At 38.8% G+C, this 25,854-nt stretch overlaps 2 protein-coding genes across 5 annotated transcripts in view; one reads left to right on the top strand and one right to left on the bottom strand.

Annotated features, from left to right (window-relative positions):
- ANO10 (anoctamin 10) overlaps window positions 1–4,723 on the top strand; it is an 82,877-nt gene extending 78,154 nt beyond the window's left edge. The window contains exons 13-14 of one of the 3 annotated variants that reach the window (XM_063124644.1): window positions 696–778; window positions 4,675–4,723. In XM_063124644.1, coding sequence (XP_062980714.1) covers window positions 696–740 — 45 coding nt within the window. In that variant the 3' untranslated portion in view covers window positions 741–778; window positions 4,675–4,723. Of the gene's footprint in view, window positions 1–695; window positions 1,556–4,672 lie in introns of those variants that run through there. The other 2 variants (XM_063124654.1, XM_063124636.1) reach the window with 2 other exon arrangements.
- A 4,726-nt stretch (window positions 4,724–9,449) lies between these two features.
- Window positions 9,450–25,854, bottom strand: part of SNRK (SNF related kinase) — a 42,128-nt gene continuing 25,723 nt past the window's right edge. For both annotated transcript variants that reach the window (XM_063124614.1, XM_063124623.1), the window contains 4 exons: window positions 21,570–21,711; window positions 19,841–20,053; window positions 17,578–17,712; window positions 9,450–13,479 (listed from right to left, as the gene is read on the bottom strand). In XM_063124614.1, the coding sequence (XP_062980684.1) occupies window positions 12,261–13,479; window positions 17,578–17,712; window positions 19,841–20,053; window positions 21,570–21,711 (1,709 nt within the window). In that variant the 3' untranslated portion in view covers window positions 9,450–12,260. The remainder of the gene's footprint in view (window positions 13,480–17,577; window positions 17,713–19,840; window positions 20,054–21,569; window positions 21,712–25,854) is intronic.

Raw genomic sequence — 25,854 nt, 5'->3', positions numbered from 1 at the left:
ATTCTGGTGTGGGTGCTTAATAACTGTAAGGCAGGTAAATAATGCCAAGCTGACACATGGTATTTGGTAGCTAACAAAATAATAATAAGTTTATTGTTATTTAAAAGCTTTAAATAAAAATATAATATTTTCAATCCTGCCTAATCTAAACTTTCCACACACCAACCACCTCACTCTCTTTACACCAATCCTAAATCCCTAAAATCCAAACTCTTCTTACTCTACAAATAAACAACTCTCCCCTCACACGCACTCAAAACCCACTCTCCCAAATGCCCAACACTCTCCTTATATACTCCTTTCCCCCGCACCTATTACATCATAAACCACACCCACTCAGTTCTAACATTCTATACTTACCAGACATAATATAATCAATTGTGGGGTAAAGCCACAGTGGTCTTTCTTTCTTTTTTTTAGCAGTGCATAAGTGGCCATCCTACTTACTTCTGAGTAGACACGGATAGTATTGTACTAAAAGTTAACATACAAAAAGACTGGCTGAATTGGAACAACTTGTAAAGTTCTCACAAGCTCTATGCACATTTTTTCTTTCTTTCACCAACTCAAAGAATGATTGAATTGTGATAATATTGATTAGATTAAAAACTTTTTTTCATTATACCTTCAGATGCACTGTATTTGCTTAACTTGCATAATTTATTTATTTTTTTGCTTTATCATTTCCTTTTTAGCAAATGAAGTTGGCAGCAGAGTCCATGAAAGAAGAACTGAATTAGGATGATAAATTGAGCAGCTACAGAAGAATAGTCTGCAAGTATTAACAAGAAATGCTTGACACTTGGTTCTTATATTCTATGATAGAGCATTATCTTGTCCTTATTTAACATTAAAAACCTCATTGAAAGAAAACTTCCTTCTTTTATTTCTGAATACTATACAGAATGTAGAGCTTGACTAAAGCTTGACTGTAACTGCCAGACATAGTTACAATGTATAGCCATGATTTTGATATGAAAGTGGATGCAAATATTAAGGATGCAAATATCAAGTCATAATCATAATCCTGAGCTGTAGCTTTTTAAAGATTCTGGAAGTAGCAGTACTTAATTCACAGCTTCATATTCCCAATGGCAGTTAAACAATTTTATCTTCATACTTGAATATTTAATCATCATATTTTTTTTGTAGACAGCTTATTAGATAGTTCCCTGCATTTAAGAAGAAATGAATCTAAATCTTGTTTACTCTAAAATGTGATGCATAAATTTGTCCCATAGGACCAATCCAGTAGAAGGGTTGTCTTTTTTTTAATGTGTACTGTAAAATGTATGAGACTGTATATTACATTATTTTAACTTTAAAATCTGTGCACTGTAGTCAAATTATTAATTTTAAGGCACTGGAAAAGAAAGCATTTGGCATAAAGCAAAGCTCACTCATCTTGATCCATACCCATTGAGATGTCTGTCTTAAAACCTGCTTGTGTATTGTTTCTACTTAGCATTAACTTCCACTTTGCTGGGTCATTAAACATAGGCTGTATTAAATAATAGTTCCATCTGACTATCAAGAGAGCCATTAAAACATTTCATCATTCTGAATGTAATTTGTTTCCCTGTGTATATCAAAATTCTTGTTTGTGACATAGGATTATGTTCCACTCTTTGTTTTCCAGTGAGGAACTTTTAAACAAAGATCTTGCAATTGTTTTCTAGTGCTATGATGTAGCCTTCCTTCTCTGTGAAATCTTTTGGAGTTAGATAAGAAACCTTAGTAGCTATTAAAATAGGTGTATATGTTGAGGGGAAAGTCTACATTTAGTATAAAGAGTAGTACTGATGAAAGCCGTGAGGTTTTTCTTGCCCTGTAGTTTTGGCATTTTTTTTTTTGGATTTCATAGTTCTACGATAGTCACTGAACTTGTGCGTTTACATTATCCAGGAATACAGAAATTAACTAAACAGCAGTTAGGAGACAGTACTGATAACTTAACCTCATATTTGCTTACAAGTGCATTGAATCACAGGTGTTTGTAGCCACAATCCCTTGTTACTGCCTACTACGGCTACAGTGGGGCCTTCACCTCAGGTATATTCCAGGCGCCTTTTACACATGTTCAGCTTTCATTAAAAGGAAAAGAATGCAAGCAATCATTGTTTCTGCCAATTACATACCAAAAGTAAATGTGTACGTACACACACACACACACACACACGGCCTTTTCATCTCAACATTTCCAGGTATGGATCTGCCAGGTACAGAGGGTGACGAAGTATAACTGTAAGATCACCTTCCAGTGGCTAATGTGAATCAGTTCCACCCATACGTCACCAATTGTGCTTTCACCTTTTTGAAACCAAACCACCTTTTATGCATGTATCTTATCCTGAAACATAATCCAAAATTAGTTTGGAGCAAGGATGGGGAATGTCCAGCTTGCAGAAGTTCTCCATCTGACCTACACACTTTTTCGGCAGGCCGTGCTACTTGTCTCTCTGCTCTTAATTCCTACCAGTATTCAGAGATAGGAGCCATGCAAAGGCATTTCAGCTTTAAAGACCTTACTCAGTAAATTCTGAATGATTTTAAATTTTAGAAGCGAGCTGTCCCTTGCATGCCTGAAAGCTATTGCAAAGGGTCTTACTCCTGAGTAGACATGCATAGAACTGTGGCTTCTATGGGAAAATGTCCGATTTGGTATAAATCACATCTGGCACCACGCACTTTGTACACTCCATCTTTTTGGTGATTTTGGCAGGAGCTATGAACAAAGATGAAAGTATCTACGATATCAGTTTTTTCCTAGCAGTCATACAAATGAGGTTAATGTTCCCTGCCTTCACTAAATTGAGTTTGGGACTTCACCACATAAACAAATAGGATTGATTTATGATGGCATATTCACAACATGATCCCCAGGTAGCTTGGGATCACAGTCTCAGGAACCACAGGGTGCAGTTACACAGGATTAGAAGAGTTGTTCTATATGCATATGCATATACACACACACACACACACCAGGAGAGGACTTGAGATTTCTTCCCTATGTATGCCCTACTGTGTCTCAGCATTTTAGGCATCCCTGATTCAAGACATCCTGCCGCACTTAATACTTCGGCTAGTCCCTGGATCTGTGGCACTTGTATCACTACCTAAAATGGGCCTTGTGGGCAAGCTGGAGAGAGGATATTTACATCAAAACGGAGAGAGCAGGAAGCGGCTTTTCCTAACACTGAGGAAGGAAGGAGAATTGCACTTCGCATTCAGCAGCCCATTGGTGCAGCTTAAAAGCTTTCAGGAGCCAGGCTGCTGCTGTCATGAGGCATGTTTCTTTGGTAAAACTGTGGGAGCAACAGACTGGCCAACATTACATTTATATGAGCAAGACTGGAAAGAAGAACCCCCCAGTTTTAATATAGACCACATTTGTGCTTCCCTACCTAAAAAACTATTGTAAAACATCAATGCTTTTTGCAGTGACTGGTGCATTCAATGCTGCACATAAGGAAGAAACTGGATAATAGCAGGGACAAAATTAGCAAAAATTAATACTTAAGAAGATCAAGACTACATATATGCCCATTCTAAAGCTTAAGCAGAACAAATACATTATGACAATATTATGCTACCTACAGTGTCCCTCGTGTTACCAGAAATTCACATACTTGAGTGTAGTGAATATGGAACCTGCAGGATCATTAATGAAATCAATCTGCTCATCATAAATTTAATGTAGTCTATTTCAGTGGGTTTTATTACCACAGAGCATATTCAATTATGTATTGTTAGTAGCTGTTTTCTTACATCGAATAAGATATGAATGTTGCAGCTTGAAGGCAGATGAATTGCACGAGACTACAAATAACAGTTCAATTAAATAAGCCTTTTCATGTTAAAATGGCAAATATTTGCACTGCACTAAATAGCATGCTGCGTAAGATAATTTAAACAACAACACGCCAAACCCAGTATATTTGCTGTGATCCTTAGCCAGTTTCACGTTGAATGTCTAACCACAAATGGGGAAAAAATGGTACTTTTAGCCATTTTACATAGTAGCCTGAATACAGGCACACTTAGTTATTTAAAACAGTCTTTCAAGTAACATGTTCCCTTTTCCTCCTAGGAGCCAAACTAGAGGTGATGTTAAACAAATCTTTGCATGTAAACAGGCAAATTAGCACCAATGGGAGATTTACTTTCAGTACAAATAGCAGATTCAGAGGAACAATTTTCATCAGCACCTCGGCAGGGCAGGGCAGGATTAAACTCACCCTTGCAGCAATTCAGATAACTCCCTCCCTCAGCAGCTATTTCCATATTTTTAATGTAGTTTTATTTATTTAAAATTATCTTTAGGCAGCCTTTAAGGGCAAAACCTCTTTACTTTAACCACGAAGATCAGGTCTAGTTTGGTCCTCAGCGGGTTTTTAGATTTCCAAAAAGTTCAGGCTACATCATTGCTAGTTTCATCTTTAAATACAGAATTATTTTATCATTTATTTATTTGTTACATTTATATACTGCCCCATAGCTGAAGCTCTCTGTAAATAAGAACACATGTAAACCAACCAGGATCATAAGATTGGGCATTCAATTTTATTCTCAATGTAGCACTGGGCCTGTCTTACTCTTTATGGAAAGAAAAGCTTGGACTGATTTTTCTCCCACTGCTGCCAACTAAACCCACTTCCACTTTATCTTCAACAGGAGCAGCATTAGGTTGTAGAAAAGACAGCCCATTATTTTGGGGCTCCACGCATCAGTCGTCATTGGGAACCTATTGATCCACCTTCCCTCCACCCCTTAATGTCACTTGGCTCTGCATGTATAAAACCCAACCTTTCACAAATATGCTGACTTCTATATTGGCAGAAATAAAGTGATCTTTAGTATGTAATACACTGACCAGATTCAGTTATTCCATTAGGATTTTAAAAATATATATTTTTAGGCATTTTATCTGTTTTAGCCAAGACAGGCAAGATAGAGAAGTCAGAATAAAGTATAAAAACTAGTTAACGTTATAAAAGCTTAAATTTCCCAGTCAATCGTATTAGTATAAGCACACAAAATGGTTAATGGAATGCTTAACCATGGTTTACAGTGTCATCTGACACACGTTTTCCTTAACCACATGGTTAGCAGCACTAATCATGTCTAAAAGTATTGTCTGACACGTGTCTGTGGTTAACGTGCTGAAATCATAGAACCTCAAGTATAGAGTGGCCGAAATTGCCGTGTCTGCTCTATACTGAGGGCAATTTCACTGCTCCAGACTGCTGCTTTGCCTAAGCGTCTGCAGAGACTGCCATTTTGCATATTCAGCGAAGATTTTGATGCGGCAACATATGATTTAATGTGTGTTTTAAACTCATGTTTACTTTCTCATCGCCCGGCACTTTTTCACTTCGTTGTCGCATCATATCGACGTTTCACCATAACGGCCGACACACTCAAAATGACCGCTGGAGCCATACTATAACAGGGAGTCACCAACATGGTGTACGGCATTAGCTGGCACAACAGACACACTCAAAATGGCTATGGGAGGGAGACAGCGCCACCGTACCTTCTAATGACATCAATGCTGTCATAACTGCTTGCCTCTTAAAACACAGCATATCAATGGTACTGTAGCGATACAGGACGGCAATCAGGAGAGGTCATGAGTCACTATAAGAACAGAGGATTTTACCGTAAAAATGTACGGTTACACGCTAGTCCACGCTAAAATGGCGGGTGCTACTGCACAGGCTACTTATGCACGGAATTCTGGGATACGGGGCGGAGCAGTTGGAGGACTCGTGCTCCACTAACCACTTTGTGGTTAGCATGTGGTTAACGAAAACTTAACCACAAAAGGGTTAACGGTGTTGTCTGCTCCCATTTTGCATGTGGTTAGCGTAAACACAGCTGGCCATGGTCAAATTAACCACAAAGCCCACACACACATGGAATGCTTTGGCACATAATTGCTCTCATATACATACACATGTATGGTTGCAGAATACAAGGGTTATACACATAGTCATATACTTATTCTATGGACTTGAACTGCTATTCACAATAAATGGCATTCTTGCGAATTCTCATTGTGCCACAATCTTTGGCATACTGGAATTTTCAAGGCAATAAATGATTTGCTCATTTATCCCACTATGTTATGCTTGGTATGAACGGTTATATCGTATCAATGGTATTAGATAACTACCACCCAGTTGCAACCTTATTAATTCTGCTCTATCATTAGCTTTTGATACCCTCGACCATGGTATCAACTCTGTAGAATGGGTTTTGGAGGCACTGCATTACAGTGGTTCCAGTCCTACCTGCAGGGCTGATTTCAGAAGGTAACATTGGGTGACCATTCCTTGGCCTCTTGGCAATTGAGCTATGGGGTTCTGTAGGGTACCATCTTGTTCCCAATATTGTTTAACATCTATACGAAGCTGCTGGGAGTGGTCATCAGGGGATTTGGTTCCAAGTGCCATCAGTATGCTGATGACACACAGCTCTATCTTCCTGTGACATCTGAATCAGGAGAGGCTGTACAAGTTCTGGATTTGCGCCTAAATACAGTAATGGACTGTATAAGAAACAATAAACAAACTGGATCCTTTCAAAACAGAAGCCCTGTGTGTGAGTGGTTCCCAAGTCTGGAACAGTCGTTGCCTGTTCTGAATGGCGTTGCACTCCCTCTGAAAGATCAGGTCTGTAGCTTGGGGGTACTCCTAGACCTATCACTGTCGCTTGAGGCCCAAGTGTCCATGGCAGCTCTCTGTTCCTTTTACCAGCTTCATCTGGTTCGCCAACTGCAGCTTCTCCTGGACAGGGATAATTTGGTCACAGTGGTACAGACACCTTAAGACTAGATTAGTGCATTGCACACTATATGGGGCTGCCCTTAAGGCTCTTCAGAAGCTGGAGCTAGTGCAGAATGCTACAGCTCAGCTGTTGCTGAGAGCTGCCACTTTTCAGTATGCAACTCCTTTGCTGAGATAACTACACTGGTTGCCTATTTGATGCTGGGCCAGGTTTAAGGGACACCTGAGAGAGCACCTTCTCCCTTACCAACCTGTCCAGTCACTGAGGTCATGCTCCTGGTGGTTCCACATGGACCTATGGCCCAACTGGAGTCCACCAGAAGAAGAGCCTTCAGTGAAGTGGCCCTTTCTTTGGAATTCCCTGCCCATGTTGATTCTGACACCTCTTGAAAACAGCTCTATTCCAGGAAGCACTCCTTCACTGACAGGTTTTATTCTGTTTTTTAAAAGTATAATTTTAATGTGTTTTAATCTTTTTAATTTTTTTTAGTATTTTGTCTTACGCTCACTGCTCTGAAATCTGTTTTAGATAAGCAGTAAATTTTGTAAATAAATAGCCAGTACCAGTGCACCATCAAATTACCTAGATGTAGCTCACTTTCCAAACAGCTGCATACACACATAGCCTGAGCTTTCTTGGAAGGAAATGCTGAAACATCCCGAATTTACAGAGGCACTGTTCTGTAAAAAGTATTAAAAAGCAGTGTCTCTCTAGCTGTAGGAAGAGCTGTGTTCTAAGCCACTTCAGAGGAGTAGGAGTACCGGAGAAAGAAAAAAACTGAATATGTGAATGCAGTTCCCATTGAGGATATGCCAAAATAACGGCTTTTTATTGAAGCCAAAATGTTGATTACAAGCACAAAGATGGGAAAGACTGCAGTTCTGGCTGAGGCAACTAACATTGTGCTTTGGATTGGTGTGATCTTGCTAATAACAATAAAAAATGTTGTGTCTAACTCTGGAGTGTGAGTTTTCAACAAACCCGTGACCAAAGAAATTCCAATTAACTTATTTTACACAGACCATCTATTTCAAATCATAGAATCATTTAATAGTAGAGTTGGAAGGGGCCTACAAGACCATCGAGTCCAACCCCCTGCTCAATGCAGGAATCCACCTTAAAGCATACCGGACAGATAGCTGTCCAGCTGCCTCTTGAAGGCCTCTAGGGTGGGGGAGCCCACAACCTCCCTAGGTAATGGTTCCATTGTTGTGCTGCTCCAATAGTCAGGAAGTTTTTCCTGATCTTCGGCCGGAATCTGGCTTCCTGTATCTTGAGCTCATTATTCCGTGTCCTGCACTCTGGGATGATCAAGAAGAGATCCTGGCCCTGCTCTGTGTGACAACCTTTCAAGTACATGAAGAGTGCTATATATTGTCTGTGGAAAGTTACCACTGATGTGCATCATGTCCTTGGGAATACAGAACTTTTTTTTTTTTTACAACAGATGTCTCAGGATTCTAAATGAGTTCCTCCTCTGACCATGTGACAAAACACATACATTGCATGTAGCATGCCCAAACACTCATATGATCTGACAGAATATGATAAATAGAACATTAAGTTTTATGTAGACAGTTTTATATATAAATGATCAAGATTTACAAGTCACGTTTCACATTTCAGCTGTTTATTTCTGTGATAATATTCATGGTTAAAGTATTTTCCACCTGCTTTTGCAATGTTACGCGACCAAGAATTTGCTTTGTATGCTTTTATTTCATCTTTGTGGCCTCTGCACAGTCCCACAACAAACACAAGGCCCTATCATTTGGGGGTTTTGGCGTGAATTGATGGCAAATTGAACACTGTTGCATCATACCCATCTCCAAGGCATAATACAGGGAGAATGGTCATCTGATTGAGCAACTTTAACCCTGCAATTTTTGTAGTAGAACTTTTGAGCAACTTTAACCCTGCAATTTTTGTAGAACCTTTGAGCCATAATGAACAGATTAAAAAAATACAGTTCACATGAACACACTTTCATTTCCTCTTCCAGTTGTTACCATTGTAATTTTTCCTCTCAATTTCAAGTAACGATAACCAACATTCAAAGAACAAGACATTCCTAAATACCCCTATTTTTGGAAGAAACTGAAGAGGGAGGTGCGCTCCTCCTGGCATATACATCTGCTGTAGGAAGAGGAAGACTGCCTAATGCTCTTTAGAGCACTCTAGAAATTGCCACAATTCACCCTGCAATTCCCAGTGTGCAACTGCACAGAGAGCCATTCAGTGAACATCAGTTACAGGTAAATGCAACCCTGTTTTACTTATTACAACAGAGTGCCACAGTTGGTCATCTTCTCATGTCCTCAGTGCTGAAACAGTAGCCATAATAAAGAGTATATAAAGTTGACATAGAAGTCATTTATGCACCAATCAAGAGGTCATTTTTATTAACTGGATTTTTTTTTTCATTTTTCACACACCATGAATGTCTATACAATGAAGAAAGCCAAACATCGCTGGAAGCAACTGACAAAGATCAACTGGTATTTCTGTACCCTCCCCAACACGTGTAGCTTTTCTCCATTCTGTTCTGCTTAATTTCACTGCTACTTGTAAAATTCTGTGTCAAGATTGTCACATCTTAAATACAGATAAGTTGCTAGAGGTACATTATATACACATACAGAAAAATACAAGACTAGTTGCTTTCCACAATATTTAATTTATATGCTACGGTAACTATATGCAACTTGTAAAGACAGTTTTAAGGGGTACAAGGAACTGTTACTTGCTCTATAATAGTTTGGTCCAATATATTTTAATGTAGTGGTTATTCTCTCCCTCCTTTAACATGACAACGTAATACAACGTATAACACATGCACAATCATTCACCTGTGAACAAATGGATAAAAAGACAACACTCAAGCTAACATCTGTACACCCAGAAGTTCACCCAACCATACACAACTAAATAAGGCTATTTTACAGCCGTACAGCATAAATGGTCAACACTGCTGTTCTAAAGTGAGCACCATATATACACATTTGTATATAAAAACAGAGGAAACAAACAAAAAACAACACCTGGGGTTAGTCAAAAGGTGCCATTCCAAGGCTGTACATAATGTGTGGAAAGAATATTTACAATACTTGAAAATAAAAAAAAAAAGCTGCAACAAGTTTATTGCCAATGCCCTCTATAAACTTTCTCCTATTTTATAGATGCTCTGCTGACTGTCATCTGTGTACTGTCCATATTTCTGGCCCTGTGTAAGATCCCTGCTCAAGAAAATTTCAAGCAAATATGTTCTATGGCTTCACCCACACATCTGTTCTTGTAGCTTTCGTGTGTGCATGTGTGTGTATGTATCATACTGGCATAGCGTGACAGGCTGTTTTTAAACTAAATTGCAACTATAGCTTAAACAATCTAAAGCAACACGTTTCATTTATATGTCGTTACACTTGGATAGTGGAAAGGTATAAGCCCCAACTAGGCTAGATATTGAAATACGCTGCATGATTTAGACATACAGCCCAATTCTGAACATATTTACTTGGAGGTAAGCCATGCTGAATTCAATGGAACTTGCTTCCTAGTAAGTATGTATGCTTTAGATTATATTTTTTAGCAAGATTTACACACTAAAAAAGCCAGTGTGAACAAATAATAATCAAACAGTTCTTTGGTGCTCTACAGTCTACAATGTAAATGAAATGCATTCTACTTGACCATTTTGCTAGCATTAAGATACTAAACTATGTAAACTCTCTCAGACAATCAGTGCCTGTCTGGGTTGTTGCTACATAATACCATCAATTCTTACCAGCATTGCTTTGAAGACCCAGTGCACAGAGCATGAAAAAATAACATTCTTGCCTTTCCCAAAATTGGGAATATGCAATATATTTTATTTTAGATAAAAGTTCACAAAAGTTATTTCATCTGGTCAAAAGTATCCTTTTGTACAGAAAAAAGTGCCAACACATTCATCTGCTGGCATTTCAGTAGCAAGAGGTTTTTTAAAAAGGAAAGCTAATAGCAGTGAAGAATGTAAAAACTGATCCATGCCAACTTGTGTTATCTGACTTGATTTGGAGAGAGAGTTATTGAAGGCAATTAAGACAATTCTTAACCCAAACTAAATTTGATACTAAAACAACTCCTTGAATTTGGTATTAATTTATCCGATGGTGCATTTTGAGATCTATGTACTTAGGACACATAATGTTAATGCACTCCAGATTAGGCTGTCTGCTAATCTATTCTGTTCATATTCCAGCAACTGTTTCTACTCTCCATAACTTCACTAGAGATATTTGGTTAAGGTGACTGGAAGCAGATGCATATTTTGAAGCATTTTAGATATAACCAATGCTAAACTGAAGTCATAGCCACCCGTCTTGATTGCCCATTCACTTGTTTACATGGAGGTGATGACAATGAGATGCTGGATTACATCCTTAAAGTTATCAACACTCTGTGAACCTTTCATTAATATTGAAAACAGTTTGTGAATACTGAAGGGCAGGGTGGAGGGCAGATTTTGAAGGTGCAAACATCAAGCCTTTTAACGTGTTTATGATCAGTTACTTTACAGGAATTGACCTATTGGAATACATCTCTCAACACTCATATAAATTGGTCCATTTAAGTGTCTTGCACTGTTCCTAACAACTGCCATGATATACACCAATAATGAACGTATTTTCCCTTGGATTGGGAAAAAAGACTCCAAGCAAATGACTTTATAATTTTCCTTTGTTATATAGTCTTAAAAAGATTGTCTGCATGTAACAATATTTCTATGGGGAAAAGCTGCCTTAAAGGTATTTTTTTTTAAAAAAAAATCTTGTCTGTACCAAAACAAGATCTTCAGTTCAGCTACCACCTCATGCATATTATTAGTTTAAGACAAAGATGTGGGATTAAAAATCATAGTTCAAGATTTCTTAATTTTCAGTGCATTTTTGCTTTGTACAAGCCTTGGAAATCTGAAAGCTCCAAGAAGAGTTTTCAGTATCAAAACATTATTGCTTTGGTTCTGTTGCAAACACACAGAATTATGCCACATCTCACATAGTATAGGTAACACAGAAGATCAGAACAAGATTGGACATTTCACCAAAAAAAAAAAGAAAAGAAAAGAAAAGAAAGCTCTCTCTCTCTGTAATTTAAGTGCAGAACATGAAACTACTAAGTGCTTCATTTACACTGGATTTGGACACAAGCCTTACTGTAATCCAGATTTTCTATAGTAAAATTATAAATGTAAAAAAGTTACACAGATCCTGGCTTGTTGGGAACAAAAAAAATTGGCTAGCAGCATGCATAAAATCATGCATTGTCATATCAAGCAAAACTAAATTAAAATGTAATAAATTACTGCTCAAAGCCGGTTTTAAAATATTAAGACGATGACCATGAAGGGATTTAGTGAAATAAAGTATTCACAGCTCTGAACAGGAAGATTGGTGATGTCAAGTAGAATGGGTTGAGTCCGGCTGTTGTCAAACAACGTGACAGCAAGTAGTTTGACCGGAGGTACACAGCAGTCCCTCCTTCGGGTTTCGCTGAATATTCACAGATATTGTTTTTTCACACAGAGGTAGTTGTAGCACGTTATTTTTCAAGTTCTTGCTCTTTATTCGTTCTAATTCATTTGCAGCGTCTGACATTTGGTCAGAAAAGAATTTTATGCCGCCCAAAGATGAAGCTGTATTTACACTCCCAGTAGAACTTATGCACATTTTCCATGTTGATTTCTCCTGCACCTTAACACTGGAAAATGAGATAGTGTTTTGTGGATCAATTATGTATTTAGTGCTATTGTGAATCTGTGAACCTAAGCAGAGGCTCATCAATTTGAGGCTTTCAACCAGGTCGCCTGCACTTCTCGATGACAACTGCATTGAATTACCAGACCCAGCACACCTGCGAGTAGAACCTGAATTGTTATTCGTGCTTCCACTAGAGCTACCAGAAGGGCTTCCACCCCCTTTATTGTTATCGCCAGGGCTTGTTTTGTCTAGCCCGCCATTTCCATTGCTTGGTTTTCCTTGTCCACTGCCATCTCCCTGATTGCCAGGAGGACCTTCACTACTATCCCGTCTATGCCAGGAGTAAGTAAACCCACTGTCTTTATCTAGACGTCGCCTACTTTCTGAATCATCATCACTTGTTTCTGAGCTACTGCAACTAGATCCCCGACCCTGGCTTTTCCTTCTGTGGTAACGTTTGTGCACAGTGCTGGGTGAAGCAATATTCATTTTTAGCCTGCTAAGTTTTGGGGGTAAGTTCTCATCCATATCAAACTCATCATCAGACTCCCCTTCTTCAAAGATCTGATTGAGGACTGGAGCACTCTTACGGGAAGTAAGACGATTTGTAACTGAAGGCTTGCGGCGCAAAACAACTTGAGTTGAAAGGGAAACAGTCTTTTTATCTTCTTCATCTTCCTCCTCATCTTCTTCCACCCTAAACAAGCACTTCCGGCCACTAGTTGTAGGTTTTAAGCTCACTGGAGGAACTACAGAAAGTGCTGGTCCCGCTAATTCAGGAATATCCTCTTTCTTCGCTGAATCATTAAGTGCCTTACTTCTGTGACCATTAAGAACATTTTCAGCAGTGCGAGCTGGAGACTGAGGAACAGCTCCATGGGACAGAGGAGAAGCTGTAAGGTCATCTTCTAAGTCTTGGGGAACATCAATTTTTGTTGGCCATGATTGCCTAGAGCAAGTGGAAAAGTAAGAAATAAACACAATTTTAGTAATTCTAAAGTGCAAAATATCTTCAAAGTAAAGTTTATATCACAAAATGTGCCTATTATAAAAAAAGTAATAACAAAAATTGACATGTAATTTTTAAAATTGACCAAGGAGGCCAAGAACTAAATTCCTTCTTATTTGCCTGGTTCCAAAGAACTGAACAATTTGTTCTGTCAGACTGGATAACCAAGGTAGCTTTGGCTTTAGGTTTGTAAAACCTTCTCAGTCTAAGACTCTGCAGAGTTTCAAAAGCAATTTCAGATATGGTATGGGAGTCTGCTATGTAAAAGCAAAGTAGAAAATTCCATTCAGCATGCCCACACCAAGCTCTCTGGATCCCCAAATTCTGATTTTGTAGGTATCTCATAAAGGGAAGGATAGGCATTTTATAATAAATACAATTAAAAATCTTTCCTTCCCAAGAGCATTATTAATTTCTTAACATTTTAAAAGAATTAAAGTGATTATCATTTTATTGATGTAATTTCCGGTGGGTATAGAACTGAAGAGCCAAGGGCCAAATCCAGCCCTCCAGCATTGCCCAGATGACTGTGCTCCCTTCCCCTCAACTGTTTGGTGGTTTCCCAGAATGTATGCAGTTTTTTGCCATTCTAAAGGGGGAATCTTAAGGCTTAGTTATTGTCAGTAAGAGCTTTAAGCTAAAATATGCTATTATTTTTGGCCCCACCTTTTGCCTTCAGCTCCACCCACCACTGAAATGCAGTTCTTGAGATATCCGTGGAAATGGAATTCAACCCTTCCCTTATGTAACCTGACTCCTCTCCAATCTTTAAAAAAAGCATTTAAAAAAATCACTATATGGGAAGTTGGACAGATACAAAACCACTTTTTCCTTTTTTAAGCTCGAGTCCATTACACTGGGGTTAATGTAGAAATGGTTTCGTGGTTGTAGATGAAGTAAGCTTAAAGGTGAGGATAGACCCTCTTTGTTGCTTTGGAAATGCCAGAGAAGTAATAATTGAAGAGATAAAGGAAGGCTAATAAATATTATAGTACCTCCAACCTGAACTTTTAAAATATCATTCAGAATAGGTTCTAAAACCATCACCATGAACTCCTGTGACGTTCAATGAAATAGCTTGAGCTTTCCATGTATAAGTGAGACCAATAATTCAGCTGTAGGCTTTGGAGTCCCAGAGGGAGAGAAGCAAGGAACCCATCAAAAAAGCAGAGGAGGGGAAGGGGGTGGGGAGAATAATTGGTCCTCGTGGAGATCATTTAATGTAAGTGAATAGATATCCCACAGATATCCCACAGTGTCCTTAGCACATTTCTCATCAAAAAGGGACAAGACCAAATTGGAGTAGGTTGAGAGAGCCCAAATATCAGATAATCCTTGTAAACCATATATGTTTGTGGAATAGTATATTTCCAGTCCAATTTTCACTCCCTGGTTGTAGTAACTAGAAGTTTATTTTATTACATATGATTTTTAACTTGATGGCAATTTCCCTGCCTTTCTTTAGCGTTCCTTTCTGACATCTATTGGGCCAACTGCACTTCTGCCTGATTTCCTGCTTCTGATGTACTTTAAAAAAATTAAAAAGTTAATTTTGTTTCCTTTTATCACCTTAGTGTCAATTTCAAATTTGATTATTCTGTGTCTATGCAGCCGATTTCTATGTCTGTATATGTTAAGTCACACTCAACTCAACATGACTTGCTTCCAAGTGTGCATAAGATTGCAACCTTTGTCTTGGAGTCACACTAGATGCAATGTATGATTGGAACTGGCTACATCTCTTTCTTTTCAAGAAGCAGCCATGCCTTGCCCTCCAAACCAGACTGGGACTACAAGGGGGGAGGTAACACTTCCACCCACCCCAGTTTTCCCTGTGAACATCTTTCTTCAAAGCAATTTGCTCTGATTTTTAAAAACCACAGTATTTTTCAAACAATTGGAACAAATAGCAATTTGGAGGGCAGTGATAAGTGGTAGGAAAGGGTTACCCTCCCCACACAGTCCCTACCTGCTCTCTCCACTCTCACTGTTTTGAGGACCACTTTTTGAGAAGCAAGATTGTCCTCATTTGGGCAAGACGTCCATTCCTTAAAATCAGCTCTCTTGCTTTGTATAGCCTCCTTGATGGAACTTTTTAACCACAGTAGCATCTTCTTAGACTTGTTTGTGCTTCTTCTATTCTGCAGTATATATCTTATTTTAGCCTCTATTATAGTGGCTTTAAATACCCTCCAGTCCTAATTATAGGACCCTCCTAATTACACCTTTCAGATTCTTTAACTACTCTATTTCTGAAATTAAATACAACTGTGCTGGACTTCCTAAGGCTATTTATTTATTTATTTCTAATTGCCGCCTGCATTTTCACCCAAAGTCTTCAAGGTAAGCTTACAATAATGAACTTGAAGTTTTTATTATCTCCTTGACTGCCTCGACTTTTTGCATTTTAAGATCACCATGAGAGTTTTGATTAGAGAGACCAGTAGTCTGATTCTGTATAAGGCAGCTATGTGCTATTATTACTAGGCATCCTAGCTTACCAATCTTAGCTTTAAGGTTTCTAGCATTAATATAAGAACACCTTTGTATTTTGTCCCTTTAGATAGCTGTCTATGTTATTTCTCTCATCCTGTAGTTCATACAAGTTAAGAGCACTAAAGGAAAGCATTTCATTTAAGGATTTACATATCTGATCTGTATCCTCTGAGAAGGAATGTGCATTGTTGAAGATATAAGTTTAATACAGCCACCAACAGGTTTCTTTAATCAAGAATTCCTGACAGTTACTGCCGCCATAGTTTACTCTGTGAACTAGCCAATCAAGTTAGATAAGGTTCCAGGGATTATAAAAAGATTCAAATCCTGCTGATCAGCGTAGGAGTAATAATATAGAACCTCTGCAGCTGGTAATGGGTGAAGTTCCATCCCAGAAGATAGCAACATGCAAAACTGCTTTGAACAGAGGTGCAGCAGGGAAAAAGCATCATGGAGACAGAAGAATGTCATTGTACATTTTTCACAATGAATCTAGGGAAAGGGTAAGCACTGACTTCAAGTGCTATCTACCACTCTTATTTTTGGTGTTGGAAAATTCTGCCTATTCTCTACCCAGGGAATCAAGAGCACACTCTGCAACGGTAGAAAGTTGATTCATTATGTGCGACATTTGTAGCCTGTACAGTGGAAAGCATGAGCTCAGGTGTTTCTTTCCTGTCACCCCATGCTGTGGATTTGATGGCAGAAAGTTTGAGCGTGACAACATCAGCACAGTAGGAAAAAGGAAAAGGAGCAATTTCCCATGAAGCTGTAATTCTATGTCTGTGCTGCTGTTGAATAAGGTTCTAGTTCTCAAACTGCAGAAAAGGTTAGCAGTCTTTACTCACTCTTCATTGTTCAGAAGCTATAAACAACATGTTTTGGCAATGATGCACACTACATTTGTTATACAACGTATTTAAAGAATAAAATTTAAAGCACTATAGTGAAGCACTATTCAAGTACTACTGCTGTTTTTATACGGTTGTTTTTATGTCTCTGATGTTTTTAAAATTTTGTGTATTTTTAATGTTTACTGTTTTTAGCTTTTGTGAACCGCCCAGAGAGCTTCAGCTGTGGGGCGGTATATAAATGTAATAAAATAAATAAATAAATAAAATAAGTAGGGGTGCATAACGTTATTGGACCTGAGGGCCTCATGTGGTGCTGGCTTAGGGTCAGGGGCCATACATACACACATGCTCCAACTAGTGAATCGCTGAGAGATTTTACTATACTCAGAGGTATATAAATGCCACAAATAAAATGAATAAACAAACAAACAAACTACCAGTGAGGAAAGAGCAATCTGTTCCTGGATAGCTGGGGAAAGGAGTGGAGAGAAGGGTAGGAAGAAGTGGTGGCAGCCACAGCTACAACAGTACAATGGGTGGGGAGGGGGAATTTGGTGGTGTTGAAGGGGCAGGGAGCCCTTGGGAGGCCACATGTGGGCCCCAGGCCACAAATTGTACCCCCACAAAAAAAGATTGTAGGTCCTTAAATTCTTTAAAGAAAAGGTATTAAATCCAGTGCAATTCTCACCTAAATTGCGCTTTGATATTACTTGGGCTTGCTGATCTGGTCTGTATTTCTTTCTCCTGTTTCTCTCTTAAAATCCGCTCTGCTAGTAAGAAGTAGGTAGCAGTGATGTGATTGTATTTGTTAGTTTCCAGAGCCCTAAGGGAAATAAAATTAAAATGGAACACATCATACATCAATGGTTTTCTGAAACTGGACGTGTAGCCAACACAATTTACAATGCTCCTCAAAGCAAATACAGGAGTGCCTGAAAATAGAAATTAGTGCTTTTGACATTTTGACAAATGGCTTTTAGCTTACAAAGAACTGGGCAACCTAATGTGGCAAGTTCAATAATCACACTGGGATATATTAAAGAAAGCATTCAAAAGCTGAGTAGATTTTCCTGGATCACAGTCACTTATTGAATGGGAGCCTATGCTTCAGTAACCTTTTACAACTGTCAGATAACACTATACTTCACTGTTGCTTCAACATCCATCTACAAAAGAGTTCTCTCTTCTGTCGCGCTGAACCTCTGGTGCATAGTGTAGTCACATATCCATTTGTGACTTGAATTACTGGGAATTCGATTGTTTCCACTATCTCCCTAGGGTGGTCTCTCTTTACATGGAGAGAAACCCCTATCATTCCTAAATGAGACTTCATCAAGAACTTGCCTTGGGAAGAGGAGTGGAGTCTCATTCGTCATGCACACCTCCCCTCAGCTTGTGGCAGCATTGCTGCTAGCTTGTCACTGCCCAACACCACACGGGGGGAGACAAAGGACGGAAATTCACAAACAGGCTACATGTTTGTTTTAAATATGTAAATGCTGAACACTTCTGTGTACTCTTGTCACTTTTAATTAACAGAATAAAACTGAAGGCCCATCTAGAAAAAATAATGGGTACAATTCTGCAAGGTTTAAACATCCTCATGCTGGTTCAGATTACTTTACAAATCAAAACAGACCTTCTCTGTGTCAGACAGCCTCTGTCTATTTCTTCACAGAAATATAGCAGCTAGTCAAACAGCAGATCACTGACCAAGGAAGTTGATCTTTGATAGCAGACGGCACTCTTAGTTTCTGTTTCTAGAGATCAGATTTGGCATTTCATGCTCCAACTGCTCAATGGGCTTAGAGGAAGTTTAGCCTTAGTACTGAAGTTTCTCCTCAGTCAACATGGACACCAAGCCAAACTATTTGACATGTGTTACATCTGCTCAATCATAAGGTATAACAGCAGACTTCTTGGCAAATAAAAACTTCTGTTTAAAATGACTGAAAAACTTACACTCATTAAACTCAATAACTTTTTACACAGAATGCGAGCAAACTGCATCTAGCATTCCCACCTTCACTACTTGGCAGTTGAACTTGCTTTAAAATTAGCATAGATTATAACCAGACACACACTTTAAAAAGAGCGAATTTACATATAAGAAGGAGCCAGGTGGTCATATAGTGTAAATGCCTACCCTTCAGATAGCAACCGACACAAGCCCCATAAACTAACCCCCATTATCCAGATTGTAGTGTATAAAACACAGGACAGGAGTAAACAACGTGGGTCACACAACCCACCCTCTGGCATGCAGGCACTTCAGCTGCAACATCCCCTCCATATTCCTCCCACTTCATCACACACTGTAAGAAAGGAACAGTTGATAAGGTAATTGCCTAGAGAGCTTAGAAGCAGTAAGCAAACACACAGACCCATTGGAGAGAAGCAATATGAATGATGGGCCTGTTTGAACACATTTTGACTGGTTTGGTCATCTATTTCCCACAAGTTACCAATGTTTGGTAATTTCTGTTTATGAATATATTGTTTTATTTGTTGTGAGCCACTTGCAACAAAAGTGGTAAAGTGGTATATAAATACTTAAAAAATTTCAGATGTTGGAGACATCAAACAGGGGAGGTCTGTTGCCTTTGTGCTCTGCTTGTAAAGCTGTCTGGTGATTATTGGAAACAGAATGATGGACTGGAGTCGGGACACTAGACACCAGAGCCAAGGTGGGCAACTGGTGGCCTTCTAGATGTTCTGGCCTACAATTCCCATCACCTCTTACCATTGGCAATGCTGTCTAGGGCTGATGCGAGTTGTAGGCCAAAACATCTGGAGGGCTACCAGTTGCCCAACCTTGCACTAGAGAAACATTAACCTCACCAGCAGGGCTCTTCTTGCATATTATACAGAAAATAAATTTCTTGTAACAAAAACTGGAATAGTTGCAATACTGAAATAAAAAAACCAACAACTATAAAATTATAGCTTACTCTACTATGGTATCTCGATCTGCAATGTCGCCCAGAACCATTCGCTGTATTATGCTGTTGTGCTCTTCTTCTGAGAGATTTTTGTATGAAACCAGAGGAATATTGTATTTTGTTGCAGGCGATGGATCAACTCCTTGCAGCCAGGGATGGTTTTCAATTTCTTCCAATGATGCCCTTCGTTTTGGGTCTCTTTGCAACATTCGTGTAATTAGACTAGGAGCAAAGATACAGCTCTATAAGCATATTAACATCATTACATTAGGTTATGTTCCCCAAAACTGCTTTTTCCTTTTGTCTAAGCTGGATGCTCATCCAAAGGGTGACCTGGTTTTGGGCTAGATTCCTGGAATTATTTCTCTGAGGTACAAAAGTTCTCAACAGTGTCCCACATGTCTAGACAGACATTCAAGGGACACCATCCCCTAAGCTTAAAGGTAAGTCGCTGCACCAACGTACAAATCAGTTCATTTGAGAGTATGGATGTCAGCCTTTTTGTTCAAATGCCAAGCTGGTGTGCCTCTCTAGCATAAACTTATTTTGAATTGTTCTTCAATATCTAAATACAGTTAAGCACAAGGCATACATGATGGACAACAAAAAGGGAAATCTGCAACAGAGGGGCTTTGATGCACATAAACACTTAGAAGTTATAGTTACCCTTTTATTACTTTCTACCTTATTAATTTTTCAAACTGTTCTATGAAAGAGTACTGGAAATGCAGTGTGACTGTCCCTAAATGTGTTAGTCATAAAAGCAATCAGAATTATAATGAATGAAAAATTACAATTAAGCCAGTTAGATCTTTCATCTCAAACACTCAACAATTTGTATTTAGTAAAACTGAGTTCTTAAACTATATATCCTGTCTTCTGTTCTAGTAAAAATAAATAAATTATTCCACAATGATCCATGTAAATGCAGAAAATTGCTCAAAAATAATAACATTTGCAATGTTAGTTTTTAGGCACCAAGGAATTCTTGAGTTTCATTGCATCCAACAAGTCCATATTTCCCATTTGGCCCTCAACATTGAATATGTTGCCCTCTCCAGTTGAGCATCTGCATATGGACAGTTATTTAATGAATGGGATAGAGAGTGATGTTTAAAGAGTTGATAAGAAAACACTTTCAAGAATGAGGATGGAATGTATTTTACATTTTATTATTTCATTTATATCCCACCTTTTCTCCAAGGGGTTCAAGGTGATATATGTATGGTTCTCCTTCTCATGTTATCCTCATAATACTATGAGGTAGGTTAGGTTGAAAGATTGTGACATAATAGCAGCAAATTGTGGGTTAATTAACCTAAGATTTGCCAGACTGCGTGCCATACATGAGCTGCTGCTGTTTTGCATAAGGAACATTCAACTGGCCTGATTGGAAATTGTTGTGTGATGTGCGAACCCAGACACTATAGGATGTTTGTGGGATAAACAACCCAAAGTTAACCTACGCATAGTTCTTAAGTTGATTATGCAAAGTGGAAATGGGTCACACAGCATGCTATCCAGCAAATCGTAGATTAATTAATTAGCCCATGATTTGCTGCTGTGATGTGCGAAGAGGGCCAGTGACTGTCCCATGAACATCCAGTGGGTTACATGGCTGAGTGCAGATTTGAACTGGGTTTTCCCCAGTCCTAACCATTACACAACACTCACTCTTTACTGAATTGTTAGCATTATGATTTTAATGACAAGGAATTCTGTACAATATTTTACTTACTCTTTACATTCTTTAGACACACGAGATGGTACTGTGTATTTACAGTCCATTATCATGGTCAAGGTTTCACTGTCATTTGCTTCTTGGAATGGTGGTTGTCCACATACCAACATGTAAAGGATAACTCCCAGGCTCCATATATCTGGAAGAAAAAATACTTAACTTTAACAGTACATTTGAACCAATGTTTTCATTAATCAGAACTAGGGACCTTCCTATCCAAGAACAGAATTCAGTAGAATCAACCTCCACTTAAAAGGATCCCATGTAGCAGGATATATGCCTCAGGCCTTGGAGAGCCATTGCCACAGTGAACAGACAAGACTCTGCTAGGTGAACTAACAGTCTGTTTCACTATTAGGCAGCTTATAAGTACACTAAAATAAAAACAAAATTTGAAGACCAAACTCAAACCTACTGCCCCAAAGACTAGAATATGACCATCTTGGGCAGATGAGGGCTTTTTTGTGTATGTTAATGAAATAAAGTCTCTATAAGTCTGAACAATTGTTCACCTTTGTTCATGTATTTAATGTATTGTGTAACACACTAACCTCAAAAATATTTCATCTTTTGGTTGATATCAGGAACAATTGACTTATGCTAAGCTGCTGAAGCATTTGATGAAATTAAAATAGTATTTAACACTTTGATAATGCTCACAATTTCACACTGCTAATTTAAAGCAGCAAAAATTGTAGACGAAAATCAAAAACAATGGGAGAAAATGGACACCACCTTGCTGAAATCCCTAATGCTAGTCACCAAGGCAAAAATTAGACTTTTCCCTCTCCCAGAAATCTTCTCACCAGTCTCTTTACGAGTTCTAATGCTAGTTTTAAGAATCCACAATTCTTAAATAGCTTCGGCTATTGGGTGGTATAAAAATGTAATAAATAAATAAATAAATAAATGTTTGGTTCTTTTTAGATTTTTGAATTTGTTGCTGCATAATTTGCTGGTGGCATAACTTCATCTGAACTGTACCAAGTGAAAAATCACTGCTTGCAAAGTGTTTTCCTAAAAATTGTATTTAGAACTGTGTGACATATCTTTAGTAACAGAATCTGAATGAGAGCTGCAGAGGAACTGGAAAAGTTAGTGGCTTTAAAATTAAATGCTGTAGTTTAATTTAGTTCTTACAGGCTAACAGGTTGTATAATTTACAACTGTGACACAAATAAGAGAGTGAGGGTCCTGTTTGTTATTTAAGTGCTGTTGGTCAGCACCAGCGTACCTTCAAAACACAATGATTGGGAAAGAGCTGTTTGAGCAGGATTCTCAGAACCATGACAACCAGGCAGTGTACATGCAACTTCCTTACATAACATCAAGTCACTACCATGGAAACCAAGCTACGTCACTGACTGCCCCTGCCATGCTCGTCTCAAATCTAGTAAGCAGAGAACACCAAGGTTCAGCTTGTATTTAGATGTGCAGGCTACAAAAGGGGGATAGCCAATATTCCTCTCAAAACGGAATTCCGAACAAAAATGTTAACCCATAAATTCCATAGTAAAAAACTAAGTCATTCATAAATTTCTTTTTGCTGAACCAAATTTTATGTTTTTAGAGGCTGCTGTTCAGCTAGAATTTCTACTATATTTTGAAATAGCTACAGCATCAAAGCAGATATGTGTTTTCAATTTCCAAGACTTTAAAACTAAAGAAAGTAAGGTGGCCAAAAATAAATAAATTACACTATCCCCATCAATAGCAATGGAGAGAAGCTTACTAGTAATCTTGCAAATCAATTCTATTCAAGGCTTTTTGGCTTGGTTTCTATGGACCAATTCCAAAATATATTTTTCCCCAGCACAGAGAATATACATGGAAAATATTCTAATCTAATGGAGTAAGAAATCCACAGGGATTTTGCAGGAAAGACCTGCAAATAACACATTCATAATAGCCTTGTGTGTGCATCTTTCATGTAAATCCACATGAATTTTGTCATAATACAACAGAATATGAAGGATAATGGTATAAGCTATATTCCCTAGCATGTATCATGGAACAAGCAGTGCGGCTGAAAACTCATTCTAATAGCCATTAGGACTCCACTTTCTAATATTTCCTCCCCCAAAATAAGTGAATGCACAAAATTCAGTGTGATGAACTGGGGGAGGGGGGCAGAGGATGGAATTAATCTCTAAATTTGTAAAACAGCTGTGCAGACTGAGGACACCAGCAACTGGTGTACATAACCTTACTGCCTCTGATACTGGAGGTAGCACAGAGTCATCAGGACTAGTAACCAATTCTCCTCCAGGAATTTGTCTAACCCACTTTTGAAGCCAACTAAATTGATGGCCATCACTATTTCTTGTGGTAGTTCATTCTATAGTTTAAACTATATGCGTAGTATGAAGTACTGCCAATGTCTTCCTATCCACATTCTTCACAATACATAATTTTCTACACCTCTATCCTATCTTTCCTTACTCAACTTTTTTCCAAGCTAAACAGTCCCAGCTGTTGCAATCTTCCCTCATAGGGGAGTCGCTCCAGCCTCTTGAACATTTCAGATGCCCCTTTCTGCACTTTTTCCAGTTCTACAATATCTTTTCTTTAGGTTCAGTGACCAGAACTGTACACAGTAGTCTAAGCGTCGTCACACCATAGATTTATATAAGGGCAGCATGATATTGGCAGTTTTATTCTCAATTCCTTTCTCAATTATGCCTAACCTGGAGTTTGCCTTTTTTTACAGCAGCCGCACATTGGATCAACATTTTCATTGAGCTATCCACCAAACCTCAAGATCTCTTCCTCGGTTGGTCACTGCTAGCTTAGATCCTATCAGGTTATATTTGAAATTGGGATTTTTTTGCCCCAACGGGCCTCACTTTACAACGACAACTTCCAATCTACATCTGAGTTACTACAGGTCAGGGATTCTAACAGCCTGATTTAGGAGCAGAGGGAACACTTTTTTGTTGCTGTTATTAAAGCATTGGGAGTCAGAAACTCTTTCCTATCTACCGCAGGTCATTTAGCAAGCTAACAGTAGATTAGATCTCTTGATGCATAAGATGGTGATGCAGATATATTAAGAAGGTTGCAATGCCTAGTATAGCAAAAACATCACACGGCCCAAGCACCCACCCCACCCCAACCCTTACCACTAGCATCAGCTAGTGTTTTAATGTTGACAACTATAAACAAGACTCAGGCCTTAGCTAGACCTACCTTCTATCCCACGATGGAGGAGGGAAGACCTCCATTTACACGTAAGGCACGACAACCTCAGGAGGGGAGGCGTCGCGCCGACCATTTTAAAAATATTTTTTAAAGAAGATGGAGCGCACGAACGGGTGTGCGCAAAGGTAACGTGTTTTTTTTAAATTAAACTTAATTTCCCCCCTCCCTACCCCTGATGGACGCAGCTCCTGGCTCCGTGCGAGTAATTGCATGGAGCTGGGTCAAGCCGCGGCAACAGGCCACACATGCTGCAGTCTCGGGCTCAGCCCAGGACCACAGAAAAAGTGGGCCCAAAGTGGAGGGTGATATCCCAGGGCAAGGGAGGGATCATCCCTCCCTGATCCCGGCATCCCCTGTGTGTCATGTGGACACACAGGGATGATCCCGGGGTTTGCCCCAGGATTTCACCCGGACTAGCTAAGACCTCAGTTGCTGTTACTATGCTTTTAGGTAACATCTTCCCACGCTCTGCCCTATTAACACTAACAGTCTTTTGTATTCTCTGTGTTCTCTGTGTTCTCCCTCTTTCCTGATCCTTCCCTTTCCGGTTTATTTATTTTTTATTTATTTATTACATTTCTATACCGCCCAATAGCCGGAGCTCTCTGGGTGGTTCACAAGACGGGCGGTTTGGAAATTGTCGGCCACAGCAGAGGATTTCCTGTCTGAGCTGTTGCTGCACAGTCTACAAGAATTAAGTTTAGTGTTATGCCACTGATGACTATGCAAGTACAATCAAGGAAATGAGTAGCACTAGCACTAACACACATGGACAGAAAAACGAGAAATCTAATATGACATCATCAAAATGTGATGTTGACAGGAAATAAAGCACAGCGGTCTTATGAATCTCTATGGTAACAAACTCTCTTGCTCCCAAGGTTCATTAGACTGCAATTCAATATAGTAACACTAGTTTTAGACTGTACATGTGAAAGAAAACAATGTATAAATTAGGCAAACAATGAGTACTTAGGAGTCAAGGTGTGTGCAAAATGAAATGAACATCAGTTGCATCAGCTCAATTAAAGGGAATAATCAGAATCAAGTGTTTAAGAAATTCAGTAGATATTCAGTGGTG

Source organism: Elgaria multicarinata, chromosome 1 (genome assembly GCF_023053635.1).
Source record: "Elgaria multicarinata webbii isolate HBS135686 ecotype San Diego chromosome 1, rElgMul1.1.pri, whole genome shotgun sequence".
NCBI lineage: Eukaryota > Metazoa > Chordata > Lepidosauria > Squamata > Anguidae > Elgaria > Elgaria multicarinata.
This window is presented reverse-complemented; position numbering and strand designations above follow the sequence as displayed.